The sequence below is a fragment of the Strix uralensis genome, chromosome 1 (assembly GCF_047716275.1).
Source record: "Strix uralensis isolate ZFMK-TIS-50842 chromosome 1, bStrUra1, whole genome shotgun sequence".
NCBI classification, from domain to species: domain Eukaryota; kingdom Metazoa; phylum Chordata; class Aves; order Strigiformes; family Strigidae; genus Strix; species Strix uralensis.
The window spans coordinates 43,477,713-43,504,708 of NC_133972.1; the positions used below are offsets into that span (position 1 = coordinate 43,477,713).

Consider the following 26,996-nt stretch of genomic DNA (forward strand, 5'->3'; position numbering starts at 1 on the left):
CATACCATCTGAAGTTGAAGTTCTCCAGTGGTAAAGGATTGCAAGATTTTGACCAAGAGGCTAAGAAATTGTCATTTTAAGATATTTAGGTCAGGTCCATTTCCCCACCACCCAGTAGCATGTGCTCACATTATAACATTAAATAGAAAGAAATAGAAATTCTTGAATCAGTTCTACTTGGGTCTTTGATTAACAGGGTATTTTCTTCAGCTTTGAAAAGTTCTTTTAACTTAGTAGGACATAATCAAAGGTGACTTCACTGATGACAGCATGATATTGTTAATCTATACTCGATTAATAGAGGGGATGTACAAGGAGGGAATCCCTCTGTGAGTAGGAAACATGGTCTGTGATCAGCTGAATTGGTCCACAGCTCCTTACTGCCTCTCTACAGCACCCAGAAACGGAAAATTCAGACTCCTTTAGCAGCCTAGGAGTGGATGCTGGCAGACAGCATGCCTTGGGTTCGGACACGTGCAGTTCAAACCCCAGGCTGGTTGGCAGAGCCTGTTGGAAGGATCTACCACAGTCCGTCATCTGCATGGGTTACAGATTCCTGACTGCAACATCATATTTTTGATGTGGGTCTGTTGTACAAGAGAAGAGCATGGCCAGTTTCTGCTGCTCTGGCAGACCTTCTGTGCTATAGATTCTGTACATTATTCCACCAAAGTAAAGCTAAGTGACATCCTGCCTTTGATACAACCCCAACAGAGTACTGCCAGCTTACATTCTGCTCCATAATTTACCAGTTTTGCTGTTAATCTCTCAGGATAAACAAATACAACTATTTTAGATTCTGTACTAGTTGCTTTTCCAGTCAAAACCAGAAATAGGAACCTTTAGGGAAAAAATGGTAAATACGTTAGCTCACTTAACAGATGATTTAGATTTCACTTCATCCCTCTAGGAGTGTAATTGGCACAAAACAGAAGGCTGATCTGTGCTTGAAATGGTGTTGCAAATGGTGATATTTCAACAAACTACTTATTGAGGGCTTTACAGTAGTAATATGCACTTGTCTCAATGTTCCTCAGCATTTAAAACAAGTTGACAGATATTCAGTAACTAAAGGTCATTTTATTAACCAAGAATTCTTTTTTCATAGTCTCATGTACATGCTTTGAAATTGTTAGAGAGCACATTAAACACTGAACTGCCCAGACACACGTATCTGTTGCGTAGGATTATATATCACATAAATGGACTTGTTGAAACACCTGCCATTTACTTGTAACACACACTGCTACAAGTGGCAAAACCATTCAGTTTTTAGTCATTTATATGTTGAAATTATATGTTGACTTATAGCTCTCAATTTCAATGAACAAAGAATACTTTGTATTATATTTATATAATGGTTGCATCCAAATAAAATTCTGATCTTCATGTGCGTTAATCAGTAGACACAAACCACTGGAAAAGCTGGAAGAACTCAACACTGTCAAGTCTGTTCCCTAGGCAGAGCCGTGGCCACTGAAACTGCTGAAAATGTTCCTATCAAAGCCTGTGATTTTGCAGCAGGTATGTAACCTCCATGAACAAGAGCAGATCATTTACAAATGCAATTATTGTCACTTCTAACATCAGCCATTTGATTTGTGTCAGTCTTTACAGTGACCTTCCTGATGTGGTTCAAAGGGGAAGCCTTCCCAGTACCACCATTCCTCACTGTGAGGCTCTTGGGTACCAAAGGCTGGCAGGTGCCCCAAGCCCGGCCCAGCACTGAGAGACTGATTGGTAGGTGGGTCAGGCAGTTTTGTTATCAAAGCAGCCCTGCAAAACCTGTGTTGCTGCATCTATACCCTCCAGCAGGAAGGATTTACCTTGAAACCCTTTCCAAGAGATCTGAAAAGCAACAGTTAAGCAGGATGGCATGTAGAGACATCTTTTGCCCTAGAATGGGAGATGCCTTTCACAGTGATTCAGCTTTCACCCTTCTTCAAAGGTACATGGACCCTCTGTGTTCACACTTGGAGTAAATCAGTCTGCTGAGAGATTCAGCCCCACCTCTGCTATTAATTTTGGCTAGAGAGTTAAAATTAAAACAGATGGTAACAGGCAGGGAAAGGCATGGTATTGCTTCTTCACCAATTGTTCAATATTTTTACCTAGAAGCCAATTAAAAGTTGACCACTGACACATCAGTGAATAACCAGCCTCCCATAAGTACATATCCAAGATGAAGAAATAGAAAGTCCACTAATAATTCAAAAGGATTAAAGTAAGTCCAAATAGCTGAGAAACGAAACTCCTTCATAAATCCTACCTTCAACATGTTAAATTATTGATTTATTTTTAAGTGAGAAACTTCACACTCTAATAGCTCTTGCTGAACAGCCGGTTAAAAAAGCATAAGCCCACATCACAAATAATAAAACACTGGAAGAATGACATTTTTAGTTGTTCTTTTTAATATGTATAACTTTGTATTTTGCGTATCAAAACTGGTAATTTTTATGAGACACATTTCTGAAAATTGTTTGCTTGTTGGTAAGACTTCAGCTCATGCCTTTTCCAGCTATCTAAAACTTCAGCTCCCTCCAACTCCTACCAGCTGCCAGGCAATCACATCAGGGGTTACCACAGATAAGGTTTAGCCAAATTAACCAGTGAATTTATCAGTCTCTTAGTTCTAGAAGAGACGAATGGATTTAAGATCAACAAAATACAAAGGATTATTCTTAATGGATAAGCTGAACAGAGAGAGCTCTTTTAAGGGTGGTAGGAGCTTTTCAGTATTACATTGTATAACAGCAATCCATACCAACACACACAGGACACAGCTTAAAACTTTGTACTCATTTCTAAAGCGATCAGAGCTATTTTTCATTATTAGGTGATTAGTATTTTTTTTTCTAAGGAACTCTTCTGCCATTTGAAATAGCATGCTGCCTGTAGTTTTGAAGTAATTTTGATGGATGCTTTCCTCTGTTCATTATCCATCAAACCCTGTGTAAAATTCCCCACAAAAAGTATCCTATATCTTAAAGAAATAGAACTAAAGAAAAAGCATCTTTATCACTCTACCCTTCTGTGGACAGGGTGAGAAGTCCGTTGTCTTCCTCAACTGTCATCAACCACACTTGTAAATCAAAGAATTTCACTAATGTATGGTGGTGTTGGCATTGCAAAGCTTCTGTGGGGCCACCCATGCCCGCCACTGGTGTAAGCGCTGCTCACATCAGAGCGTGCCTTACTATTAGCACTGGCTGTCTTAGAGCCAACAATCTTTAAAGATGTTTCCTTCCTATTGTGGAATTTTGGCTTTTGTAAGTGCTGTTTTAAACAAGAATAAAAACATTGTACAAAATATGAGCTACCACCGAGAAGAGAAAGAAAAAAATTGCTGGATTTACTAGAAAAGGGACTGTGGGTGTAAAGATGTTTACCCTCACCTCCAAGTCACTTTAGGTCTCATTATAAGCTTAAATTTTTCATACCAAATAGCAATTTTTCATTATAAATTAATTTAGCCCCCAGAAATGTGCATTATCATGTCCATATATATGTGCATTATCATGTACATACATGAGGAGACATGTAAAAAAAAGTATTCTAACCAGTTTCATTGAACTAACAAGTTTCATTAAATGTGTTGATAAAAATATAACTGTGCCCTAAATTGCAGTATTTGAAATAAATCTGAAGCAACTTGGATACTGACTGGAAAGTAAGCACACATGTACTAGCAATCAAGGAATGGAAACAAACTGTTGTCAACACCCAAACATCGCTTTTGGTATTAAAACTGAGTAGATCTAGTAATGCAAATTACTGGTTACTGTACATCTGATGGAAGTGCAACAGAATACACCCTTATGCCCTAAACTCTGGGGTTGGACCAGATTTTTAGACTTTGAAGTCTAAAAAGAAAAAAGCTTTAGGTATGTGTGAATGGCAGCATCAGAGACAATTTCCAAGCCTCCTGCTTGCACACGCATCCGCTTCCCACTTTGATGCAGGGGCAAGACCTAGGTACATAGCAGGCCAGAAAGGAGCTGCCGTTCTCTCCAAATATGCCCTTGAAGCACCAAGAACGAGGGACCTGTGAACCTCAGCCCTGCAGTCTGGATGCCATCTCCGCCCTTCCATCCTGTTTGGATTAGGCCCTTGAGGCTAAAGGATTTTCCTACAGCACAAGCAACAGAGCTTGGGGCTGCCAGAGGAAGACGTAACAAAGCAACTATAAGTGTTCCTTACACAGGAGTCTTGCAATTGAACTTTTAATAGAAATGAGCAGCCTGAAACCTAAAATCCTAGCAAAGGATTGGGAAGAGAGGTAAGGGAGAGAGAAGCAGGCTGTTCCCCAAATTGCGCCCCCTTAGGATCCAGGAGCGTATCTTTGGCAAACAGCATGTTGTTACAACTCAAGACAGATGGAAATGTGCTTACTTGTCAAAGCTGTTATCCCCCAAGAGGAAAGAAATTATGTTGTCTTGAACACGCTGTGGGTAACAGACAGGAAAATGTCCAGAAATAGCACAAAACTAATAATATAAAACTAGGTTTGGAATACAAAATGAAAGCTGTCTTTTGCACAGAAAGGGGTGTGTTTTTTCTTAACAGATAAAAAAACCAGAACTTTTCTTAGTCCCAATAGTATGAGTATTACAATAGGCACACATTTTCCTGATGAAGACTTAACCTATTACAAATGAATTATTTATATTTGTCATACAGTATTATCAACAGGATAATTTCTGTGATTGAGGGGTTTACAAATTTTGGTCTATATCAAATATTGAATAATATGGGATACTGAGCTTTTAAAGAGCCTTTGAATTCTAAGTACAGCACAACTCACAAATGGTTTTTATAACTTTAGATACTAACAATAATATGAGTCTAGCTTTGAAAAAAAATGCAGAATTTTCTTCATAAGCCAGTGGTTCGAGGTCAATTTAATAATGGACTACAAAGTTTATCTTAAAGCACATTTCACAATAAAGCTCAAGAAGAAAACCAACTTTCAATTTCAACAGCACTACTGCTCATTTCTTTCCATCAAAACAAACCCAATCCACTACCATACCTTTGTCTACTGAATCCACATCAGAAAACAAATGCTAATTGCATCTTTTCCAGGTGGAGGATGATATACAAACAGAAAGATGTTTTACCCTATGGTGCCATGATAAAAAAACCCCAACTGTCTATTTCAAAAATGTCAATTTACTTTTATTGAATCCTTTAAGTCTCCCCCTTCCATTAGGATAAAAAAATACTGCAATTAACATACAATTGTTGTGATTATTCCATTTTAACATTTATTCTTGCACAGAAAGCCAAATAGCCAGAGATATCCATTTCAGACAAGTTAGGGCATAAGTAGTGCCCATTATTCCACAGAAACCACATTCAAGTCCAACTGGAAAAGGAACTTTCAAAATGCTTCCATATGCATTAACAATTTTTAAAACCTTTTAGTTTTTGTGTTTCAAGTCTTTAGAAATGGTGATTTTTTTATTAGGTTTGGTAGCCTCGTCCATCAGTTCCTTCAGCTGCCCAATCTGTTCATCACTGAAGTCATTAAGTTTTTCTTCTGTGAGCTGGATTCCATACACAGTCTTTTCTCTCAAGTTTTGTTTGTCCTCATTAATTTGTTGCTGTATCAGTGCTGCATAGTTCTAATGAGGAAGGAATATAAAGGTCACCAAAATGACAAATGCAGGATTCAGGTCAACTTTTTTTAATACCATTTTACTGTAATAACATACTCTTACTCAATCTTATACAACAGTCTATTAATCAACACCAAATGGCAAAAAAAAGTACACTTTTTTTAAGAAAGAAAAGTTATTAAGACATTTCTAGTATCTACAGTCAATTTTATATAGCTAGTTTAAATGCATATCATATATGTATAGATTATTTCTGTCGTATCATGTACTACTACTGAAAACAAAATAAAATTTAATTATAAGACCAAATATATTTATATAGCTATAACTATTAAAATACATGTTTTCTATCTAGCAGGATATCAATAGGATTCACTTTGTAAACTGATACTATCTGGAAAAGTATTATTCTTGAAGAAATACATTAGAAAAAGCAATCTATAATTAGACAAATGTCCTAAAACCCTTCTGCATCTCTGGGAACTGATAAGGTCATTTGCACCCAGCCCTGGATTGCTCCAAAGGCAGAAGGAATTCAGCAACTGTGAGACTTCTGTCATTCAGTCAGTTTTGGGAGAAATCAGTTAACAAAATTAAAAGTTAGAAGAGAATAAGAAGGGGCTTCAAGACAGATTGCATCCTCATTCCCCGAAGGAAAAAGAAAAGGATAACCCCCTTTCTGTACTGTTTTGAACATAAATTTGTTCAGACTTACTTTCAATCCTGTTGTATCAGAAAGTATTTGGACCATGTTTACTTAAATAACAGCATTTATGTCAGTGGACAGGCAAAACAGTCAGTATGTATTACATCAATACCAGGCTGAGGATCATTATAAAAGCAAAACTTTCTCAAGGACAGAAATGGAAGTGGCCAACAGGTCACACCAGTAATGTGGGCATAGTCGGAAAATTGCTTTCTCACCGCTTTGGAGCAATCTTTGACCATTACTACTTTTCTAAATTACAACACTGGAGGTTTTGCAAGGACAGTGGTTCTGCAAATTTAATTCAGCTAGCAGTGCTACCACTGACACTGCTGTGTTCAAAGCCCATCAGCATGGATCCTGTGCACTCCCCAGCTCCCTCAGTCCAGCACCAGCCCCGCTGCAGCAGCTCTCAAAGAAGCTGCAGTGAGTGAATTTGTCAAAAGCCTCATGGCATGTGTATTTACTGAAGTCAGTGAACCTACTCGGATGTTTAGAAGTTAAGCACACATTTAAACATTGGGTTGGAAGAGAGCCTAAACTTTAATTTTTCTTAAGAGGAACTTAAAAACAAACCCCACAATTAAGAAATTAATTTCAAAAGTTAATTTTTATTGGCAAAAATATAGGCTCCTCTCCTACTTTAGTGAGGCATCCTTCAAAACAGCCTTAAAGTTTCAAGCACAACTCTGAATTCAGTATAAGAAAGTGAACTAAAAAAAACTATATTCTGAATAAATAAGAATGATGACTGTGCTACATTGTAACACTTTTTTTTTAAAATAAAGGATCAAATATCAGGAGTATTGAAAAGCACAGGATTCTAACAATTAATTATAAGCATTATTTTCATTTCCAATTTTCAGCTAAAAGAAGCCTAATTATTGCACACTGAATTGTTAATCCAATCACCAAATTACCAATTACAAAAGTAAATTTTTATTAATACAGACTCTGAACTAAACAGATTCCTCATTTCTAACAGAGATCTGTAGTGGTAGAACGTTGTGTTAAAGTTACCTAATAAGAAAAATAACACCAGTTTCATAATACTGAGGTTCTTCCCCACATGACCTCTCCCCTTTTTACATTAAATACGCATTCAGGAACAGTGATACTACAGTCAATCTCTGCAGTAATCCTACACCTCAGCAGTGTTACCTTATGGTGCAGTTGGTCCAGGGTTTAGAAGGAACTAAATACAGTTTTTTCCTGATGACTGAACAATCAAACAGTAACAACAAGGTAAAAAATGATAATGGGTTAAAAAGTCTTCAACTTAATAATTTACAGAATTTCTTATCAAGGCAGATGGACAAATGTGATCTCTGAAGCTGTGAGCAGACCAGTGACACACCGACATGTTACACATCAACTATTCCACCTCATTCTATCTTCAAATTTCTGCACAAAACAATACAGTCATTATTGATTCTGGACTCCAAAAAAAGAAACTCTCATCATACCAAACAACAACATTCACATCATATAATTCAGAAACAACACTGAAAGCAAGCAATGTGAAACTCACCACATCTTATCAAGAGACCTGAATAAATGTACAAACCCTGAGAACCCCTCCATGTGATGTCCCACCAGTGCAGGTTCCCAGGTGGGAGAAAAGTCCTCCCCACCGTTAATGATTGACCTCCTGGGAGCAGCCTGGGGCTACTGCTGCAGGCACGGGCTACAGTTCCTAGAAATAACTGAAGTCCATTTAAAGACAGGTTACAATTTTACAGACTTTGTTGGCCAGAAGATCGTCTTTTCCAAAAATAACAAATTAATTACTGGTAAAGAGTCTGCGACATTCTTTTTATTTAATCTAACATCAAAGCATCACATTTCACAAAGCATCAGCGTTGAAGAATCCAGATCTTGGAAGTGGTGGTCCTCAACAAAGCTGCAACGCCCGCTCTCACAGATGCCCTCTGCCTCCAGACACACTGTGATGTGTTCCTCATTCCCTGATGCCAGGTGTTCTGCTTCGCAGCACTCCAGCGTGCTCCCATCTGGACACGTCACCACTGGCTCTTTTCCCGCACTCATTTTCTAGCTGAACAAATGTTTTGTACATGCCAGAAAGCCTCAGTAGTTGTGGTTTCACATCGATTTGTAATGTGAACAAAAATTCAAAACTGGACCCTGAAAACATGCTGGGTTTTGGTTGGCTCATGACAGAAAATGGAACTTTCTCACCTCGTTTTACCAAAAGGCAGTGATGCACCAAAGAAAATATGTTTCAGCCTTTAGAAAAGCACTGGGAAAAGATCAGCTGTATCTCATTTTCTCTGGCTGCGATGCCAGATGAGGAATGAACAAAGCTTGGGATATTTAAGTGTTTAACACATTACTGTTCCCTCAGAAATTCATACTGTTATTATATGACCAGTGATTTTGGAAAGGTACTACATAACTTGCTGGTACATAGTTCTGTAATTTAAGATTCAGCTTCTATACAGAAAATGCACCATTTTGCTAACTGCACATGAATTTTAATACGTTGAACTCCAAAGTTCAGCAATAGGCTTAAAAGTGTAAGGGGCTAGAGGGGAGGAAAACTACCAAGGAAAAAACAAGCTGACATTTGTTCTTTCAGAAATACACCTTTGGTCACAAAATATGATGATTACAGTCCCTCTCAGACAATAAGGAGGAGCAGCATGTTTGCATATGCTCTAGTTTTCATTAGAACTTAACAGATAGAGAATTTAACTAGTTGAACTAGAATTTCCTAGTGTCATCTTCCCTACCAGCAGAACTGAAACAAACTCTTGCTTAGCCTTCCCAAACAAGGAAAACTACTTCGCTTCTGCCTTTCATTTTATTTTACATGTAACTACGTCTTCCAAATATAACAAAACTCCTCTGTCAATCGTGACACGAATCCCTGGCAGACTTTTCAAGGGCATCTTATTCCAATTATGGTTTGCACTCCGCTCACAGAACCAGAAACAAGAGACACAGACAGAAGACAAGCAAACCTGCACCCTCACAGAGCCAGGCTCGGCGTACACAAGGATGGCAGAGGCACACAGGTGCTCTCCTCCCTTGCAGGGATGGTCAAGTACGGCAGGTCAGTCAGGGATAACCTCTGCACCTTAGGTTTTTTTAGGTTGGTTGGTTCTTTGTAAGTAGCTCTTACTGCAATGATCCTCTGCCTGCACCAGCTGTACAATTTCTGGGCACCTACATGAAAAAAAAAATAAAAACCAAACCACCAGCTGAACGGCAAAAGTCTTTGCCCCTTGTATATGGACTGCCACCAGAAACAAAGAGGATCAGAATCAAGTCCAAGTCAAGACAACCTCTCCTGACCATCTACCATCAAAAGACGGCTGACTTATCCAGTATTAAATCCCAGCGTGTTGACCATCCATATCACAGACATCCTCAGACTCCTGCTCCTCCCAGCACCCATCTCAGTCTTAAAGGAGAGTAACAGTCTGAGGTGCAGACTGGCCAGGTCCCGGCATTGCCAACAGTATGTGCAACTGCAGAGACACCCCGAAACTCTCTGTATCACCAGTGCAGCGAGGCAGATGCCTCACCTGAATGCTCTGATGCATTCCTTAGAGATGCTGGTTCTGCCCACAGATCACGCTGGAGTCTACAGCATGCAAGCTGAATCCAGTCATTAGGCTCTCTTAAAATACTATGGCATGATTAAATACTTGAACCTCCAAGTGATTTCTACAAAAACACAGAAGCTGAGTATTTGTTGTAATCAATAACCATAGGGGGTTTTATTTAAATTCACTGAGGCAAATAAGAGTTTTCCTCTGCTTCCTGACTCTTAAGCATTCAGAGAATGCACAAATTCACCAAAAGGGCAAGGGGATGGGTGACATTTGAGGTTTTAAAGTACCACACATTACAGAAAGGGTGTCAGCCTTGTTGTTCTCAAAGTTGAGAAAGGATTAAATACAAAAATAAAAGCAAAACCCACACAACCAAAAGCCCCACTCCCTGACTGCCAGATGTATAGACTCCTACATCCAGTACATGCTGACAGACATTTATCTCATATGCAAATACGAAATGCTGAGAGACATTTATGATTTAATTGTAAGATTAAATGGGCTAAGAGCCCATTTGCCCATTTTCACTGGGAAGAATGGTAATCATCACTTCTATTTTCTTTGGTGTCCTCCTCAACATGTACAATGCTACATTTTAGACAATAGCTCAAAAAAATCTCTGTAAGATTCATTTAGATAGAAAAAGTCAGGATAGATATGTCTGTTCACGGTAACTACCTGTATGATTCAGTTTCTTGCCAGATTTTCTCTTTTAAAAAGGTCTAAAATTTTAATCTCCCTTAAGCAGTTAAAAGTATAAAGCTGATGTATTCATCCACTCCAAAAAGACTAACTCTACTTGTAGTCAAATTAATGATAACACTGATAAAACATTACTGGGGCCAGATCAGAAACCACTACTCTGAGACATGTTAAACAAACACGGCACAGTCAGGCACTGAAAAACGCTATCAAATTACTTAAAATTTATTTTTCTCAGGGTGACATCAAAAGAACAAGCATGGCCTGATAGGCCACACTCATCGCTCCCTGGAAGTTAACTTAAAATTGCAGCATTTCAAATTCTTCTGCTGCTACTAGGAGCAAAATCAAACACATGCTGCTAGGACAGTAGCATGAAGAAACAACTGTGAATGAACAGCACAGCAAGGAACAACCTGTTCTTATTATTATGCAGAGATATGTTGAATGAATTATTTTATGCATGCTCAGACAGAATTCTGCAACTGATTTACTGTATTTTTTACTACAAAACTGTTTTGTTTGTTAAACTAATTCAGTATCAGCAAAAGACAAAAATCTTTATAGATTTTTAAATGGGAGATACACTACATGAAACTCCAGAACATCTTCATATATTTTACCAGAAGCTATAAGTATAGTTGGAAATGTAACAACAAACTCAGGAAAATTCTACCACACTTAAACTCAGCTTAAGCTTAATTTCAGTGGATATATTCATAGACTGATGTACATGTTAAGCCATAGCAACCTATACTTCATCGTATAAGACCACCTAAAATAGGCCACAAACATTTTTTAAATTGCATAAAATAACAATTACTGTCAAATAAATTACCTAATCTGAATAAACAGCTACGTGAAGTCACACATCCACTAACAGGAAAAACGTTATTATCACACAATTTCAAACCACCTTTGATTTTTTAAAGAACACCCCATGATCACTTAAAAACAAAGTCAATATACTATAAAGGGTAATGAGTAAGCCTTCCTCCTGCTTTTTAAAATACCCATCAAATGGTATTTGAATGATACCAGATAATGACATATGGCTGGCGTTACCAGTTTTATACATGGAAAATTAAAATAGTAATTGCTGGGAAAAGGGCACCAGAATGAAGACGGCAATTTCATTCTGAGGTACCCAGCACAGCAGAGGACCTCTGGGGAATAAAGATGTCCAGCTCCTACTGCAAGTCTTGACAGAAGGTTAAAAACCAACTTTCTCTTCTGGCATTTAAATCACCTGAGCATCCATTACGTGTAACAGCAAACTAGAGGCAACTCTTAGCAAGAGGCACTTGCACAAACATTCAGCACTGGCTTAACACTGCTTCTGCCAAAAGCCTGAAGGACGTAAGATGAATGGTTACTGCTGAGTGGTTTTGCAATAAAAATTTTTATTGACTGTAATGTGGGCACAAGAGGGAAATCTCAAAAACTATTCTCTTCCTGAAAATGCTACAGGACTTTACATGTAACTCTGGAAAACACCAACATACAAAAGGTATGAAGCCAAATGTTTCATCCACAGACACTCCAGCTCTGGTGCAGCAGACAAGCTTGCATTCTGAGGCAACAGTAAGGCCTCTAAAACAGCATTGTGCTCCGGTTAAATAAAGCATTACAAACAAGTTGATCGTCACAAAAATATGGTTACGCTATAAATTTAACAGCCATATACAAGAAAAATCTAGCAACAAGCTTATTTATTATAGAAACCAATGTTTTTCTTGTTCTAGCATCTCCTTCATTACCAATGTCACAGCACAGAATCCATCAACAAAATGTTTATTATCTACTAAGAGAGGCAGTTGTGCAAAGTAACACTAAGTTTTCTGGTTTCAAAACCAGGAAGATTTTCCCAGCATGGACATGTTAAAGAAAGCCATAGAACAGCCCTTCAACAGGGTGGTTTGGGCTAAGGTAGCCATAGCTGCAAACTCAGCAACCCAAGGCGGCACTGCAGCCAGCAAAGGCTGCAGCAAGGCAGGTAAGCAAGCAAATGCTCTTCAAGTCCTGTGTTCACCACTGCTTATCTTGAGGTATCACTTAAATAATATTCTAATCCTTTTTGCATTCACACACAAACCTCTGTCACTCAAATCAAATATACTGTAAACTCACTCTTTGGCTTGAGTGAAGCACCAGGGTTGCTAATGGATGGGATGGCAGAGCCTATGCTATAGGCTACAGACCTAATTAGCTCTTCTGTTGAATGATTTATCTGTATTTCATTAAAGCAATTTGGTTATAAATGCTGCTGTTCTGAGATCTGTTTACCACCTTCTGACAGCTCCTAGACATAAAGAATAAGATGCCTTAAACAATCTAAAAAATCTGCCAGTTCTGTTATATTCCAAATTTCAGCCATCCTTGATATTTTCCATTAATAATAGACGGGTTCAGTTAAGCAGAAGTTAGGATGTAACATACTAAATAGGTACGTTTTATTCAGAAGTTTGCTATGTATAAAAACACAAACACTTAAAAACGAGACTGAGTAGCTTATATGACCAGTCATAAGAACACTAAGTTGAAACTTTAAGCACATGTAAGAATTGAAAAGTGTATGAGAAAGAATACTTCATTTTCATTAAAGCTGAAACATTACACACTCTGTTCAAAAAAAAAAAAAAAAAAAGCACTCTTCTCAGAAATTAAAGGAAAACACATTTTCATACAAATTTTTGAAAATTTCAGATTATGTGAAAGAATTTTTTAAAGCATTTTTTTCTAATCCAGCAACAGTGCAAACTGCATCCCTCCCAGAACGAGATCCCTGTTCTTCCCCTGTGCATCACCACCTCTCGAGCATGGCAGTTGAGGAATTCCCAAAGGGAAAAATATCCCAGAGTGAGGCTAAACCAGAGCCGGTAACTCACAGCCACTGTCCCTGCCTCTCTGCTGAGGCAGCCACTACGGTCGCACTCCAGAAAGGGAAGGAAAAACAGGGACAGCAGAGCAGCACATACAGTTCGTTTAAACATAAATGCAAAACACAAGAGGTATGAAAATTACATGGTTTGCCAGACACCAAACTGGTTCCTCAAGTACCCTTCAAGCCCAACAGTGTGGAGAACCCATCTCACTACAGGACACTTACTACTCCCAAAGAAAAACAACACTGGTGAAATAAAACCCTCCCTTTTCTAACAACTATACCCAATTGTAATTAATGAGGAGCTCTAAAGCAAGTTGTGTGAAGAACAGCTTGGATAACCTATTTTGTATTTCAGTCCATTATTAGATGGAAAGATTTCGTAGAGGCCGTTTCAAGCCAAGGGGATAGTCTAGCACTTGCGATAGGATTGTCTACATCTATATGTTACATGTCTAAGTGAAGCTAGAGATGCACGTTGTCTCTGTGCTGAGCGTCAGAGAGAGAAACTTCTGTCTTAAACATGATGTGATGACTGGATACACTGTCCTCCAGAGATGTGGGTCTCATCACTGACAAAACAACTACGTCTCTCTCTCTCTCTCTCTGGCTGTAGATGACTGGCTCAATCAACTTCCTTCCTTTCTTACGGTACAAAGAAGTGTTCATTAGTTGTTTTGGTTTGTGGTTTTTTTAATTACAAAAGGCAACAAAAATACCATTTCTCCTTGAATGAATCTATAATCTCTCCTCTGGAGTTTGTTTTATCTTTGGGTAATGCTGCTGAAGTCAGACTTAGCAACATCCTGAAGTGAAACACATGATGAAAAAAAAAAATTGTACTTCCTTTTTATCCTTAGAAAACTTTGAATTATGTATATTTTAATTTCTGGGATGAAAAACCATGTCACCATTTCTAATTACAACACACAGAAGTAAAACAGATTTCTCCAGGACAAAGTCACTGGATCATAAAGAATGGAAACAACCAGAAAACTTCAAAGTTTTCTAAAAGTTAATCTGAAAGGAAAAGCCACAAGAACTTTAACAAAATCATGTTTTCCCAGGAGATTCAGGAAGGATGCTAGAATATGTGATTATCAACCAAATTTCAGGGTAGTGATCACAGTAACACAATGATGCACATACTGTAACTATACAGAACGGTTACCATATAATGGGTTGGGGGTTTTTTTGGTTGCTTGCTTGTTTGCAGTTTTGGGAGAAGAGAATGAAAAATTGTTCAGCTAAAACGGAGCCAGGGAATATGATTATGTAATACTTAGTAATCAGCATGGAGAATTATTATTTGATCAGGAAGGTACAAAATGGACTACTTTTTTCTGAACACAGTTTACTAATATTGTTAAACTGGAAGAAATGACATTTATTTAGAGGAATGTGAAAAAAGCTCAAGGACTAACAGCTTTGCTTATAGCTTAAATAACATGTTATTTTAATGTCCTTTTTTCATGTAAGACTTGTGAGATCATAATTTGAGGTGAAAGTGGGAAGTTTGTGGCCTGACTATCAAGGTAAACATATATAAATGCTATTAAATCCAAAATGGAGCACAAGAGCATTACAGTACATCAGAGTGACTTTACTGTCATTTGTGGAAAAACAAGCTGTGATTAATTATTTCTATCTGGATGCACATACTTACATCAGTATTGTACATCAGGGCCAAAATCTAGGTCACTAAAAGCTTTTTACATCATCTGATAACAACCTTAGTCTTTAAGATCCTCTTCACTTACATTAATAAGCTTCTTCTCAGGCCTTAAATAGAAAGCTTGAGTTCATTCTAGGGAAGAAGAAAAGAAAACAAATCGGAACATAGTTGAAGGAAAAACAACATCTAAGAAAAAATAAAATTACTGATTAAGTTCTGAAAAGAGAGATCAATCTGAAATGTAGATGTAGAACAAGAAACAGGTCAGAATGAAGATAGAGGAGGTAGGATGAAAGAGATGGTCATGCGAATGGGTTCCAAAGGCTCAACGAGATCCTGCCATGGTTCTCTTCCCTTGGACAGGTCGTATCATTCAAAGTGTCAGCTCCACAAAAAAAAAGAATTCTTGTATGGAAGAATTTTAAACAATATTCTTCTCTGAAGTACATACCGGTATTTGAGAGTCTTAAATTGGTACTGGAGACAAAAATACTTGGAAGAGAAATATATTAAAAACCCCATTAGAACAATATAGTTAACAATTTAAGAACAAAACATGGAAAATTATTCAGTCTGGACCTTCATTTGTAAAAATTATTATGAAATTACACTGTTACTAATACCAAACTCTAAGATTGCTGTGACTGGACAAATAAGCTACAGACCAGAAAAGTTAAACTTCCTTCGAGAACATTGTTTCATATTTTCATACAAATCCTAATAAGTGCTCAGCAATTTTAAAGATGGTTATTTCTTGACTCAGATTCTATTTTGCTTTGACATTTTATGCTGTGCATGGCAGCTCTTTGGCTAATAAAAAGCTGTCCTGTGCACTTTTGTCTACTGCTGATATTTTGTCTGGCAAATATTATGCTACAATTTCACAGAATATTCAAGGTTTTATCACATGCTGTTAATTTAAAGCAGGGGAAGGGAAAAGACTGAAAGTGATAGTATCAGTTTGTTTTTAGGAACTTAACTTCCTCAATGCATCAGTTATACTGTAATATTTCTATTTAAATATTAAGCTAGGAAATCTTGGCAAAGTGCTTCACTGCAGATAATTCTCAGTCAAACATCAACACTAAGTACAAGCGTTTTACCTAAAAAAACCTAAGGACTGTTTTAGCAACATAATCACACAACTATAATTAAAGCACACAACACAAACATCACTTACAGACTCCCATATCAATTCTTTAAATAGAGGACAAGCTTTAAATTTGCAGTTATTTCAGAAGAATTACTTCCAGATTTTCAAGGAAGACAATGATTTCACATCTAGATATTCACAAAAGGAAAATAAAGCCTGTTTCCAAGACAACCACATTAGTTTCCAGACTGCTAGATACTAACTAAGAACATGCAAAAGATTACATATCCCAGATGATGACACTTGAAAGACTTTCCATGCATGTTCTTCTACTCAATTTATACCCAACGAAGCATTTCAAATGTACATATATATCCAAAAGAGACTTGGTATTCTTATTTTTCCATTACTCACATTCCTATATGCTCATTAGAGCCAAAACCTTAAACTAATACAGTCAGGAAGAAAACCTCAAGTATAAACAAAAATTTAATCTGCTAATAGGCATCTTGCATTGATTTCCCTGACACCACAAATAACCTTTCTGCTGAGGGTGCACTGAAGTTTTTACTTTAATGGACCTGTAGAAGAATAATGTGCTTGAATGAATTAAGTAAAAAGTCATGGGCTATATTTAATAAATGGACCAGAGAGTCATTAGTGTGAAAGTCAGACCCATCCCTTAGAACAAAGAGACAGAAACTTCACCAGTTTTAAGTGAACATATTCTACATCACCTGTTCCAATACAATACATGGGATGATAATTTCGCAAAGCAAATTTGGCGATAGAAAATACTGAGTTGAAGGCTGATTTTCTTGGCCAGTCTTACCATGGTCCCTCTAGTAACAGGAGAGAGAGACAAGCTCTACCTGGGTGCTTGCAGAGGCATTTAAAACAGACATGCAAGGAGTCATTAAGGTTTACCTGCTTCTTCAACATGGCACAAACATTTTGAGGTGTGCTCTTCATAGAGCACTACCTAGGAGACTGGCCATCGATAAAAGAAAACCTACATACAGGTGGACTCATATGATTTCAAAAATAAAATAATATTGCCACTGGGAAACACAGGTGAATTCTTATAAGGGCATTACTTAGATAAGTATGACGTTCAGTCTGGTACTTTTGAAAGTCCTCCTCTATAGAAATAATTCAGTGTACTTGACCACAATCATTTGGTTACAATTCAGTCCTCCTTGCTTTTAAATAGCAGCAATAGGGCATCTCTATGTAAATAAATGCGTACTGATGTAACTGACATTTTACTTAAGACAACTAACAACATACTGGTTTATACTTGTAAACTCACTCTGTGGAAAGAAGGCTCATTACTGCAATTAACATGTACTTCATAATACTTAATAAAAGGCAAAAAATATTAACTCACTGGTCTCTGTGCTAGATCCAGTGAAAATTTCGAAAGTTCTTGTTGCTGCAGCAAAAGATGCTAAAAGCTGCTGAAGTTTTAGACCAGACATAATACTTTGCATACACATAAATGTACCTCTGTCAAACGAGGTTGAAAAAGTCTTCCATATCCTCCACGTAATAGAATAAATCACAGCATTTCCTTCTTCTTTAGTTTTATTGCTCTCAAAATTACAACAGAAAGTTCCTTACTCTGTTTTATTTTCCTAAAATATTGTGATATAGCATATATGCAGCCAGAAATTCCTGACATAACGGTACAAACAAAAAAGGTCAGAAAAAATAATATTCTAAACATAAATCTAAAATTGTATTGATTTTTTTTTAACAATTTCTTAAGGTCAAAAAACTCTAAAGCCTACAAATCTATGCATCTTACCAGGAGTTTTTAATTTGGAGATTTTTATATGATCTTTGAACTACTTCAGAAGTTAACTGAAGGAAACAAATGTGTCATCAGAATGTTCAAGAGCTGCTGTAAGGGAGCATGCATCTCTACTGACTACATCAGAGCCCTCAAATCTGAAAAATGCCAAAACTTTTGTAATCATCTGCAAGTCACTATCTACTTATCCCTTTATCCAATGGCTCTGACATTTAAGAGGATTTTTACAGCATCTGTCACAATACAGCAAGTATGGGCTGGGCTGTCGCAGAAGACTGGAGGGATTAAATACAAAAGAAAAAGTCACTGATCTGCTGAACAAGTTTGAAAATTCAATAAAGTACTGTAGAGACAGCTAATCTGAAAGCACTTCTGAAAAACTCCATAAAATCTTCTGTACTGTTTTTGGGGAGATCAAATACATATCACAAATTCAAGTCTGAACACATTCTCCTGTAATCTCTATACAACAAATACTTCAAAATTAACTCACCTAGATCTTGTTCTATTCCTTCTTTTTTGTTTCTGCTATTGCAGGAGGTTTTCCAACTATTAAAGGGTGCTTGCTTTGAATTAGCAAATGACAGGGAAAACAGGGTAGGGGAGTAATAAAGGGAGGGAAATCAAGTAAGTAAAATAGCTTAGATTTGTACATACTTAATTTTGAAATGAACACTCAGTTAACAAAAACTTAAGCTTCCACAACAAAATCCAGACCGCCTACTTATTCCTAAAAATTCTCACCCACCTAGAAGCTCTCCTTTTTCTCTGTGCAACCACAGGCTGTCCGGTCCCAAGCAAAAATACATGTTGAACTGGAACAGAACTTAATTTACCTCAGTAATTTAAAGGAAAGTATCTTAAGAAGAATACAAAAACACCAGAGCCAGGAAAATATCAAGGCAACCTTTCAGAAACACAAATGTGCCACATTAAGATTGCTCAAGCCAGCTCAGCTCTGTGCTCCATCTGCCAGCCTCCCAGGTGCTTCCACAGCTGAGTACCGCAGCCTTCTGCTACAGATAAAACAATAATATTTGGAGCAGAAGCAGCCTGCCTGTAGAGAAGATACCAAGAATGGAAAGTGTAGCGCATTAGTTCTACTTGTATGTCACACACACACACGAGATAAACTACTTCTGTGCTAAGTGGTACCAGTTAATCATTTTGGTATGATACATCCGCATCCACTCAGATGTTCTCTCCACATTAATACAATACTTTCATCATTAGTGTCAATGTCAAACTGCTGAACTGTTTGTTTATACTATATTAAGAAACAAGTCCTTTATCTACAGTATATGATCAGGAAGAGGAGTTTTCAAACTGACTATATAGTAAGTTCTAGAAAAAACTCTTCTTGCCATCCATTGATGACGTGAATAAATAGGTTTCCTCAAGGTTTCTACCAGTCAGAGAATACCAAAACTATTCAAGAGATTTCATTTGTGTTTCAAGACTCTTCGACTTACATTTGCATGGCTTTAAAATTACTCTGGACTTGTTTAAAGCAATGCAATGCTATATGAACAATAAAAACTTGAATTAGTTTTGAGTTGCTTATACATCTTTAATTTTGCTTGCTAGCCAAGAAAAATATGGAAGAGGAGGTCTTGTGTACATCTGCCCACAAGTAGGCAGTTACATGAGAATCAGGATGAATTCTTGTCTCACTCTCCACTCTGCAGGATGGCTTTTATGCTACCTATTTAAGATAAATTCCCAGTTAAGCTACTCTGTTTTTTAATTTAGTCCCAGGATTCACTAGGCAAAGATAGTAAACAGGAAAAAAACTCTTAAATAAGAGTTTTTCTGCTGAAGACATCAGTAGAAGAACCTCGAATAACATTTACATCACCTGCCACCCAGCTATGCTTCCCCTTGAACCATGCTGATGGTAAATTACGGGGTCTTCCTGAGTAGGCGTTTATTTCAGTCTTAAGGGGGGAGGGATGAATATTAGCATGCTCTGCTGTCCTGTAGAATGTTTCATGTGCCTCTGAAAAAAAATCATGCTTGCTAAATGGGGAGGGAAAAAAAAATCCTCCAAGTAACATCAATCCCATTGCATTTATGAAGCTGCCAGAACAGGGGAGAGCTTAGACTAGCCAAACTAAATTTGTTTAATGATGTAGTGGAAACTCCTCCCACTTACCAGTACCATGAAGATGCAGCAGGTGAGCACAGCACACAGATGCAACAGGTCACGGCTCTGAGCACCGGCCCTGCACAGGAAGGGACTGAATTGCAAGCGTTCCTCTACCATACCAGCATGTGCCCCATTTCTATCACAGAAAAGATGCATAGACTAGAACAGTTGTTTACACCAAAACACACTTGTGGGCTGCTTGCTGAACTGTCCCTATGGGCTACACATTGAAGGCATCTGCACGGGCTGGTCCCAGGGCCACAGCCAGGCATCGCTTTGGTGTCCTGACCATACTGCGCTTCCCAGCTCACCCCGGCTCCCTGCAGATCTCTGACCCACAGGCACGTGCACTGCAGTAAATTCAACCATAAAGTCCACCTGCTGTTATAGTGCAGGACTAGCCATTACTATTGACTGCTGACCTAGAAAATCAGAACAAAGCATGATTTATCTTCTCTATATCAAAACATAACATTTTAACATGAATGTGTAATTTCTTAAAAGAGGAAGACACTGAAAACAAGACTGTACACCAATGGGGGGGAAGCAGTGGAATTATTTGCATTCTACAGTATTTATTTATGAGAAAAATACAACAGATCTCCTCATCTTCACTGAATTGCTTGCTATATCTACTATAGCAGTGATTTTACAAATAACAGCTTTGCAAAACATCTTCCTTTGCAGAACCCAGTTTAGTAATGCTTTATTTCATCAGGTGGGTGGAGAATTTCCCTGGGAAAGTTCTGCCACAATTGCTGTCAAAATTATCATACCTATTTGAAGTATCTTTAGGATCCTATCTGTCCTCAAAAACACTGCCTACAAGCAATCTAATCACAAATAAAAACAAACAAAAAAGTCTCATTACTCAGGAAAAAGAAACCTTTGGCAAGTAACTTGGTAAATTGCCAGTGACAGATGCATCACTGTACCAAAAGCTTTAATCAACAAATGGGATATGCTAAATAGTACAAGGGGTCATGAGAACTTCATCTCACACAACAGAACTGAACATCTGAAGGTGAAAAAAAAGACAAAGCCAAATAAAACAAATTCAAAGTGCTCACTCACACTTCAACTAAATCCATTACACACTGTTGCATGCCTTCTGCTAGACTACTAAATAAATTCAATGAGGCACTGTTAGATATCAATCTAACTAATGCATCCTAAAATTGTAATGCCATGAAAGACTGGAACTAAGTCTTCTGGATACCATGCAATCGATTTTCAAAAGAAGAATCTGCAAACTCATATGCTTAATTTATTCCTACCTATACTTGTTACTGTGCATTAAAAGTGTGTATTTGTGCAAATAAGTGCACAAACAATCCATTAAAAACAATACAATAAAAATTAATAATGATGTAGACAGCATTCACACCACGATAATACTGGTTTCCAGGCCCTTGCTAATTGCTGCAAAAATCCATCCCAGTTACACTTCATACTGCCTAGCACATTAACCCTCATTTCAGACACACATGTAATTCATATGGCTGACTTGTGTCTCAATATAAAATCAGACAAACTAAACTAAAGCTTACTAAACATATTGCTGAAATGTAAACATACAGCCAACATCACACCTACAGAGTTACATTTATATATACACTAAACAAATTATTAGGCAAAACCCAACACAGTACGATTTTCAGTTCTTCGGGACATATTACTCTGATTATTTGATTGAAAACAAGTGATTAGATGTAGTGCAAAGGATACAAATGTGTGTCAGTGATCACATACTTTCAGAGTATTCAGCACTTGTACTTCAGTACCATTTAGTTGTGAATGCCTATTTAAATTATGACTTTCTGACTTTTATCACTGTAATCAGTTTTGCTTGAATACCAGAAACTTTGAGAATTTTCTCAGCTAACATTTGAAAACTATACTATAAGTCAAATCTTTTCTCCACATCCTTTACAGCAAACAGCAAAAATCACAAGGATTTGTGACCAGACAAGGCCCCAAGCAACCTGACCTAAGATGGCTCTGTTCTGAGTAGGGAGCTCCAGAGGTCCCTTCCAGCCAAGGTCTTCCAGGCTACCTCTGCTTTATCACTCTACTTATTAAAAAGCCAAGATTAGTCCAAGTTATATTTAAATTACTATCCCTAAGTAAAAAATATTTAAAATAAAATCTCAGGTTACTGATAAGATCTGACATTATGTTTTGAGGATTACCAGATTTAAGATTTTTTTTAAATGTTCCAGTACTGAATATACCATACTATAACAGTTATTTTCTCCCCCCAAAGCAAATGTATAAAAACAACTAAACCAACTACAAATTTAACTAAGACAGACAAGTCCACATACTCAAGAGATTAAAACATTATCATCATTCAATAATCAGCTGATTTATTCAAACTGTAGAACATGGCTTTTACTGAATGCACATATAAGCTAGTTTCCATCCTATTCTTTCATAACAAACACAAAACTTCATTGGCAGCTATTTCTCAGAGAAGAATCACAGTCTGCATTTATGTTTTTCCTCACTAAATTGAACAGTCACTGAAGCTTTATTTGTACAATATGTAAACGAAAAGAACAAAACCTCCTTTCCACTTGAAACACAATACACATTATACGACAGCACCCAAAAAATATCTGATCAAAATTTACAAGCAATACATCTTAAAGATACCAGTTCACCAAATTATGCTCAACAACAAAGCATAAATTAGAAATGCCCTAATCCACAAACTGGCATTACCCAAAGAGAAATAAAATGTATTTTCTGTCTGCTTGTCCTTGGGGTATTACATAAGATGACAGTAGCTCTAGTTTTTCCAGGGAACTCGGGAGATCCTCTATACCCATCATTACCCAAGCAAGTTTAACTGGGCTTCATCGGGCTGCTCTTCACCCATACAACACCCTCTTAAAGGCACTACACACAATGAACTTCACAGTGTCATAGTTTCACCTGCTGTGGCCCATGAGAGTTTAAACTTGGCCCATGACATTTCAGAAGTGGGTCAGTAAAAGGGAATGATGAGAAAGTGTGTTTGCTTGCCTTATTAATGCAAAGACCAAGTATGAATGACAGATGAAGTACGTTCTCAAGAGGACACTGAAAGGGCTAATACCAGTGAACACTCATTAAATTGAAGCAGAAGTGAAATTTTAAAGAAATAGTAGTATTCAAACAACATATTTCAGATCTAGGATGCAGAGTAACAAGATACATGTCTGGCAATCCCTCCTGGCTAGAAAGACAGCAAGGGGATTCTTTTTGCTTTCTTTTCCTTCTAGGAATGTATTTTCCACGTATTCAGAGCAGAACATTCACAACTGCTTATGTACAGACACAGTGCTCAGCTTTGACATGCAATTTCATAAAGGCCTAGAGAGCCTCCCCTTATTTTACCAGACCAGCAACAGAACAGCACTAAAGAGTTCAGAACTTGTTTCTTAGAATGGCTCAGATCTGCACACAGGTTCCAGAGATGACAGCTTTTGATTTGGAGAAAGTAAGATAAATCTAACGGTTGATGAGAATCTGATAATGCAGAGAGAAAGAATCCAGAAAAAAAGCAGCAATTGCACTTGACAGCAGAGGAGTCAGGGCTCTGTCTGCAGTAATGATTTAAACCAGTGCCAGGGAATGCTTCGAGAAGGTACCAGACCTCAACCACCCACCCTGGGAGCTTGGTGCCACGGTCCCTGGCACAGGCTTGATTAAAGATAAGTAGCTTTCTCCCAAACAACTCCCAGGCCCAGCCAGTGAGCTGGCACAGACTGGGGACTGCTCCCAGCAGGTAGTTTGGATGTGGCCACCCCGCTTTGGAGAGTAAGAGTTTAACAGCATGGACATGGGCTGTTCCACTGACAGCTGCAAAGCAGTGCCAGGCACATCTGATTCAGCCGTACAGCTTTAGCCCAGCAGTGCTGGGGCCAAACAGTCAAACTAACAGATCTCACCACACTCTGCAAGAGGTGTATTCCCAAGTCAAATGCTTATCTCACACACAGCTTGGTTTTGGTTTAGAATCTTTTCTGTGATGTGCAGTTTTCGTACTGGGATAGCTTCTTCCAAAACCTTATCACTCAGCCTGTGAAGACTCCAGGTGGCAGAGTACACTGTCTGAAAGAGACCGGATTTAGCAATATGTTATCAAGCAGAATTACTACAAAGGTTCACTTCAATGCAAACTTAAATGCAAAATGCTTAAGTTCTTCAATTGCAAAATTCAGACTCCTTTCTCTTAACCAAATACTCTGATACATAAAAGACTTAACTTCATACTTCGTAACAGAGCTGAAAGGAACTTCACCTTCACCTACAGCAAGTTCTCCACACTTTCTAGTGAGGTAAACAATAGTGGGAGATTGGTGGGCTCATTAATCCTTACTATTTTCCTTTTTACTATTGTACAGCAATGTCTCAACTTCCAGTTAAAAAAAGCCACTATTTTCTTTTTTCTATTTTCCCTGTCTTTCCCTGTGTATCTAGCTTCCTGTCTCACCCATAAGCAATACTTATGAGTAGTTTAGATAAAAGTCACTATCTAAAACTGTGCTATACAGAATACAACAAAAAAAGTATTTTACTTCCTTAAGCAAGGTACAAGTTTGTCTTCTATTTGCAAATTTTAAATTCAACTTAGTAAAAAACAAAAAAAATTAGTACTATACTAAGTATTCATATTCTGTTGTACATTTATTTTATTAACAGAAGAAACACTTTCCAAGTATCAATGACAATACAGCGACAAAATTCCTCAAGTTTGTTCTCCATAGAGTATGTTACAAAAAGCACCCAGTGGTCTTCAGAAAGGTCAGTCACTGCAAAATGAAGCATATTGTCAATAACAGAGTTTGAAAGTTCAATGTATGTCAATTCAGCAAAGCCAAAACAAAACAGAAAAAAAAACTATGAAGCATTTAACAGTCTCCCTCCAGACTTCTGCCTTTGTTTCAGTCAACAGCGTTACAAACTGCAACATGTTGGAATGCTGGCTATTTTGTCCAACATACTTTGTACTAAAATTACAGCACTTTCAAGATCGTTTTCCTTCTCACTAACCTAGAAGCTCTTCAGATGGATCTCGGTTTCCTTCGGGAACTATTCCATAATCCGGGCAGCCAACACCTTGTTACACTTCACTCACTGCCCCTCTGCTGGCATCACCACTGAACTGGCCACCTTCCAGCCTAAAGGACTTACCAACGTTATCAATGATAGACAATTCTACCACGAACTCAGGGAAAAAAAGGGAAAATTTTCCAATTTTTTGTGACTGATGCTACCAATTAGGTAGCCATGACTCAACCACATGCCTATAGGAGGCAGCACAACATTGCTACATCCATTGAGAAGAATGTCTGACACACCTGCAATTTCAGAAGAACCCACTGAAATGATGATTTCAACATGCTTTGCTGCAGGTCAAAACCATTAAATACTCAATGAAGTAGATGGCACCTGTCATGGTTTAACCCCAACTGGAAACTAAGCACCACACAGCTGCTCACTCACTCCTCCCCTACCCCATCAAGATGGGGAGGAGAATCGGAAAGAAAAAAGAGTAAAACTCGTGGATTTAGATAAGAACAGTTTAATAATTGAAATAAAATATAATAATAATAATAATAATAACTGTAATGAAAAGGAAGATAACAAAAAGGGAGAGAAATAAAACACAAGAAAGACAAGAGATGCACAATGCAATTGTTCACCACCCGCTGACCGATGCCTGAGCAGCAATCCTCCCCATCCAACTCCCCCCAGTTTATATACTGAACATGACGTTCTATGGTACAGAATATCCCTCGGGCTAGTTTGGGCCAGCTCTCCTGGCCATTCGCCCTCCCAGCTTCTTGTGCACGTGCTCGCTGGTAGAGCATGGGAAATTGAAAAGTCCTTGACTTAGGATAAGCGCTACTTGGCAACAACTAAAACATCAGTGTGTTACAACATTACTCTCACACTAAATCCAAAAAACAGCACTGTACCAGCTACTAGGAAGAAAACTAACTATCTCAGCCAAAACCAGAAGAGTGCCAAACCCCTGGAATACACCATATATGTATAGTGCGTATCTATATTTATTCGTATACATAAAAAAACAATCCTAAAGGGTTGGAAGTAGTTAATGTCTAGAAAATTCAGTTTGTGAAACACCTGTTAACACTGGATAGTTGATACTAGTCAATGCTACAGAAAACATCCTTAAGAGAAGCAAATTTGTTGTAATGTCAAATGAATTCAGAAAAACTTTTTCCAGAAAATGATGCAAAAAAACCAAAATGCAGAATATGAAATTTCCTAGGAAAAGCTGATGAATATAACAGCAAGGTCCAGAACCCTGAACAATTCCATACTACCCTTTACAAAAACAAGTTACTGGTAATTATTAAACAAATGCTGATAAAAAATTCTCAAATGTTTTCAAGCTAGACACACACAAAATATCACCTATGATCATGAGTTTGTTCAACTTCAAAAAGTTAATGGTGACATTCCTGTTTTGACCAATCCATTAGTTAAATCCTATTCTAGGGTGTGAGTTTCAATACACAGCAAACCTCTACTGCTTGATGAACACATCACTCAGAATAGTTCAGAAATACTATTTCCATGTTTACCCATTTCTTACAAAACAGCTTAATATCTATTTATTTGCAATCAGACAATATATACTCAGGAGAAGAACCTGTAGTTGTCAGTGCTGACCTTCCACCTCAATCTTTCCATTTCGGTTGTTTTGCCATTGTCCACTGGACTAAAATATGCTTAAGCATCCCTT

General features: G+C 37.7%; 1 protein-coding gene across 1 annotated transcript in view; it reads right to left on the reverse strand.

Annotated features, from left to right (window-relative positions):
• Nucleotides 1-5,244: 5,244 nt before the first annotated feature.
• The window catches only part of SDHAF3 (succinate dehydrogenase complex assembly factor 3), a 35,247-nt gene continuing 13,495 nt past the window's right edge, over nucleotides 5,245-26,996 (reverse strand). Inside the window, exon 2 of the mRNA XM_074863942.1 lies at nucleotides 5,245-5,630. Coding sequence (XP_074720043.1) covers nucleotides 5,427-5,630 — 204 coding nt within the window. The 3' untranslated portion in view covers nucleotides 5,245-5,426. The remainder of the gene's footprint in view (nucleotides 5,631-26,996) is intronic.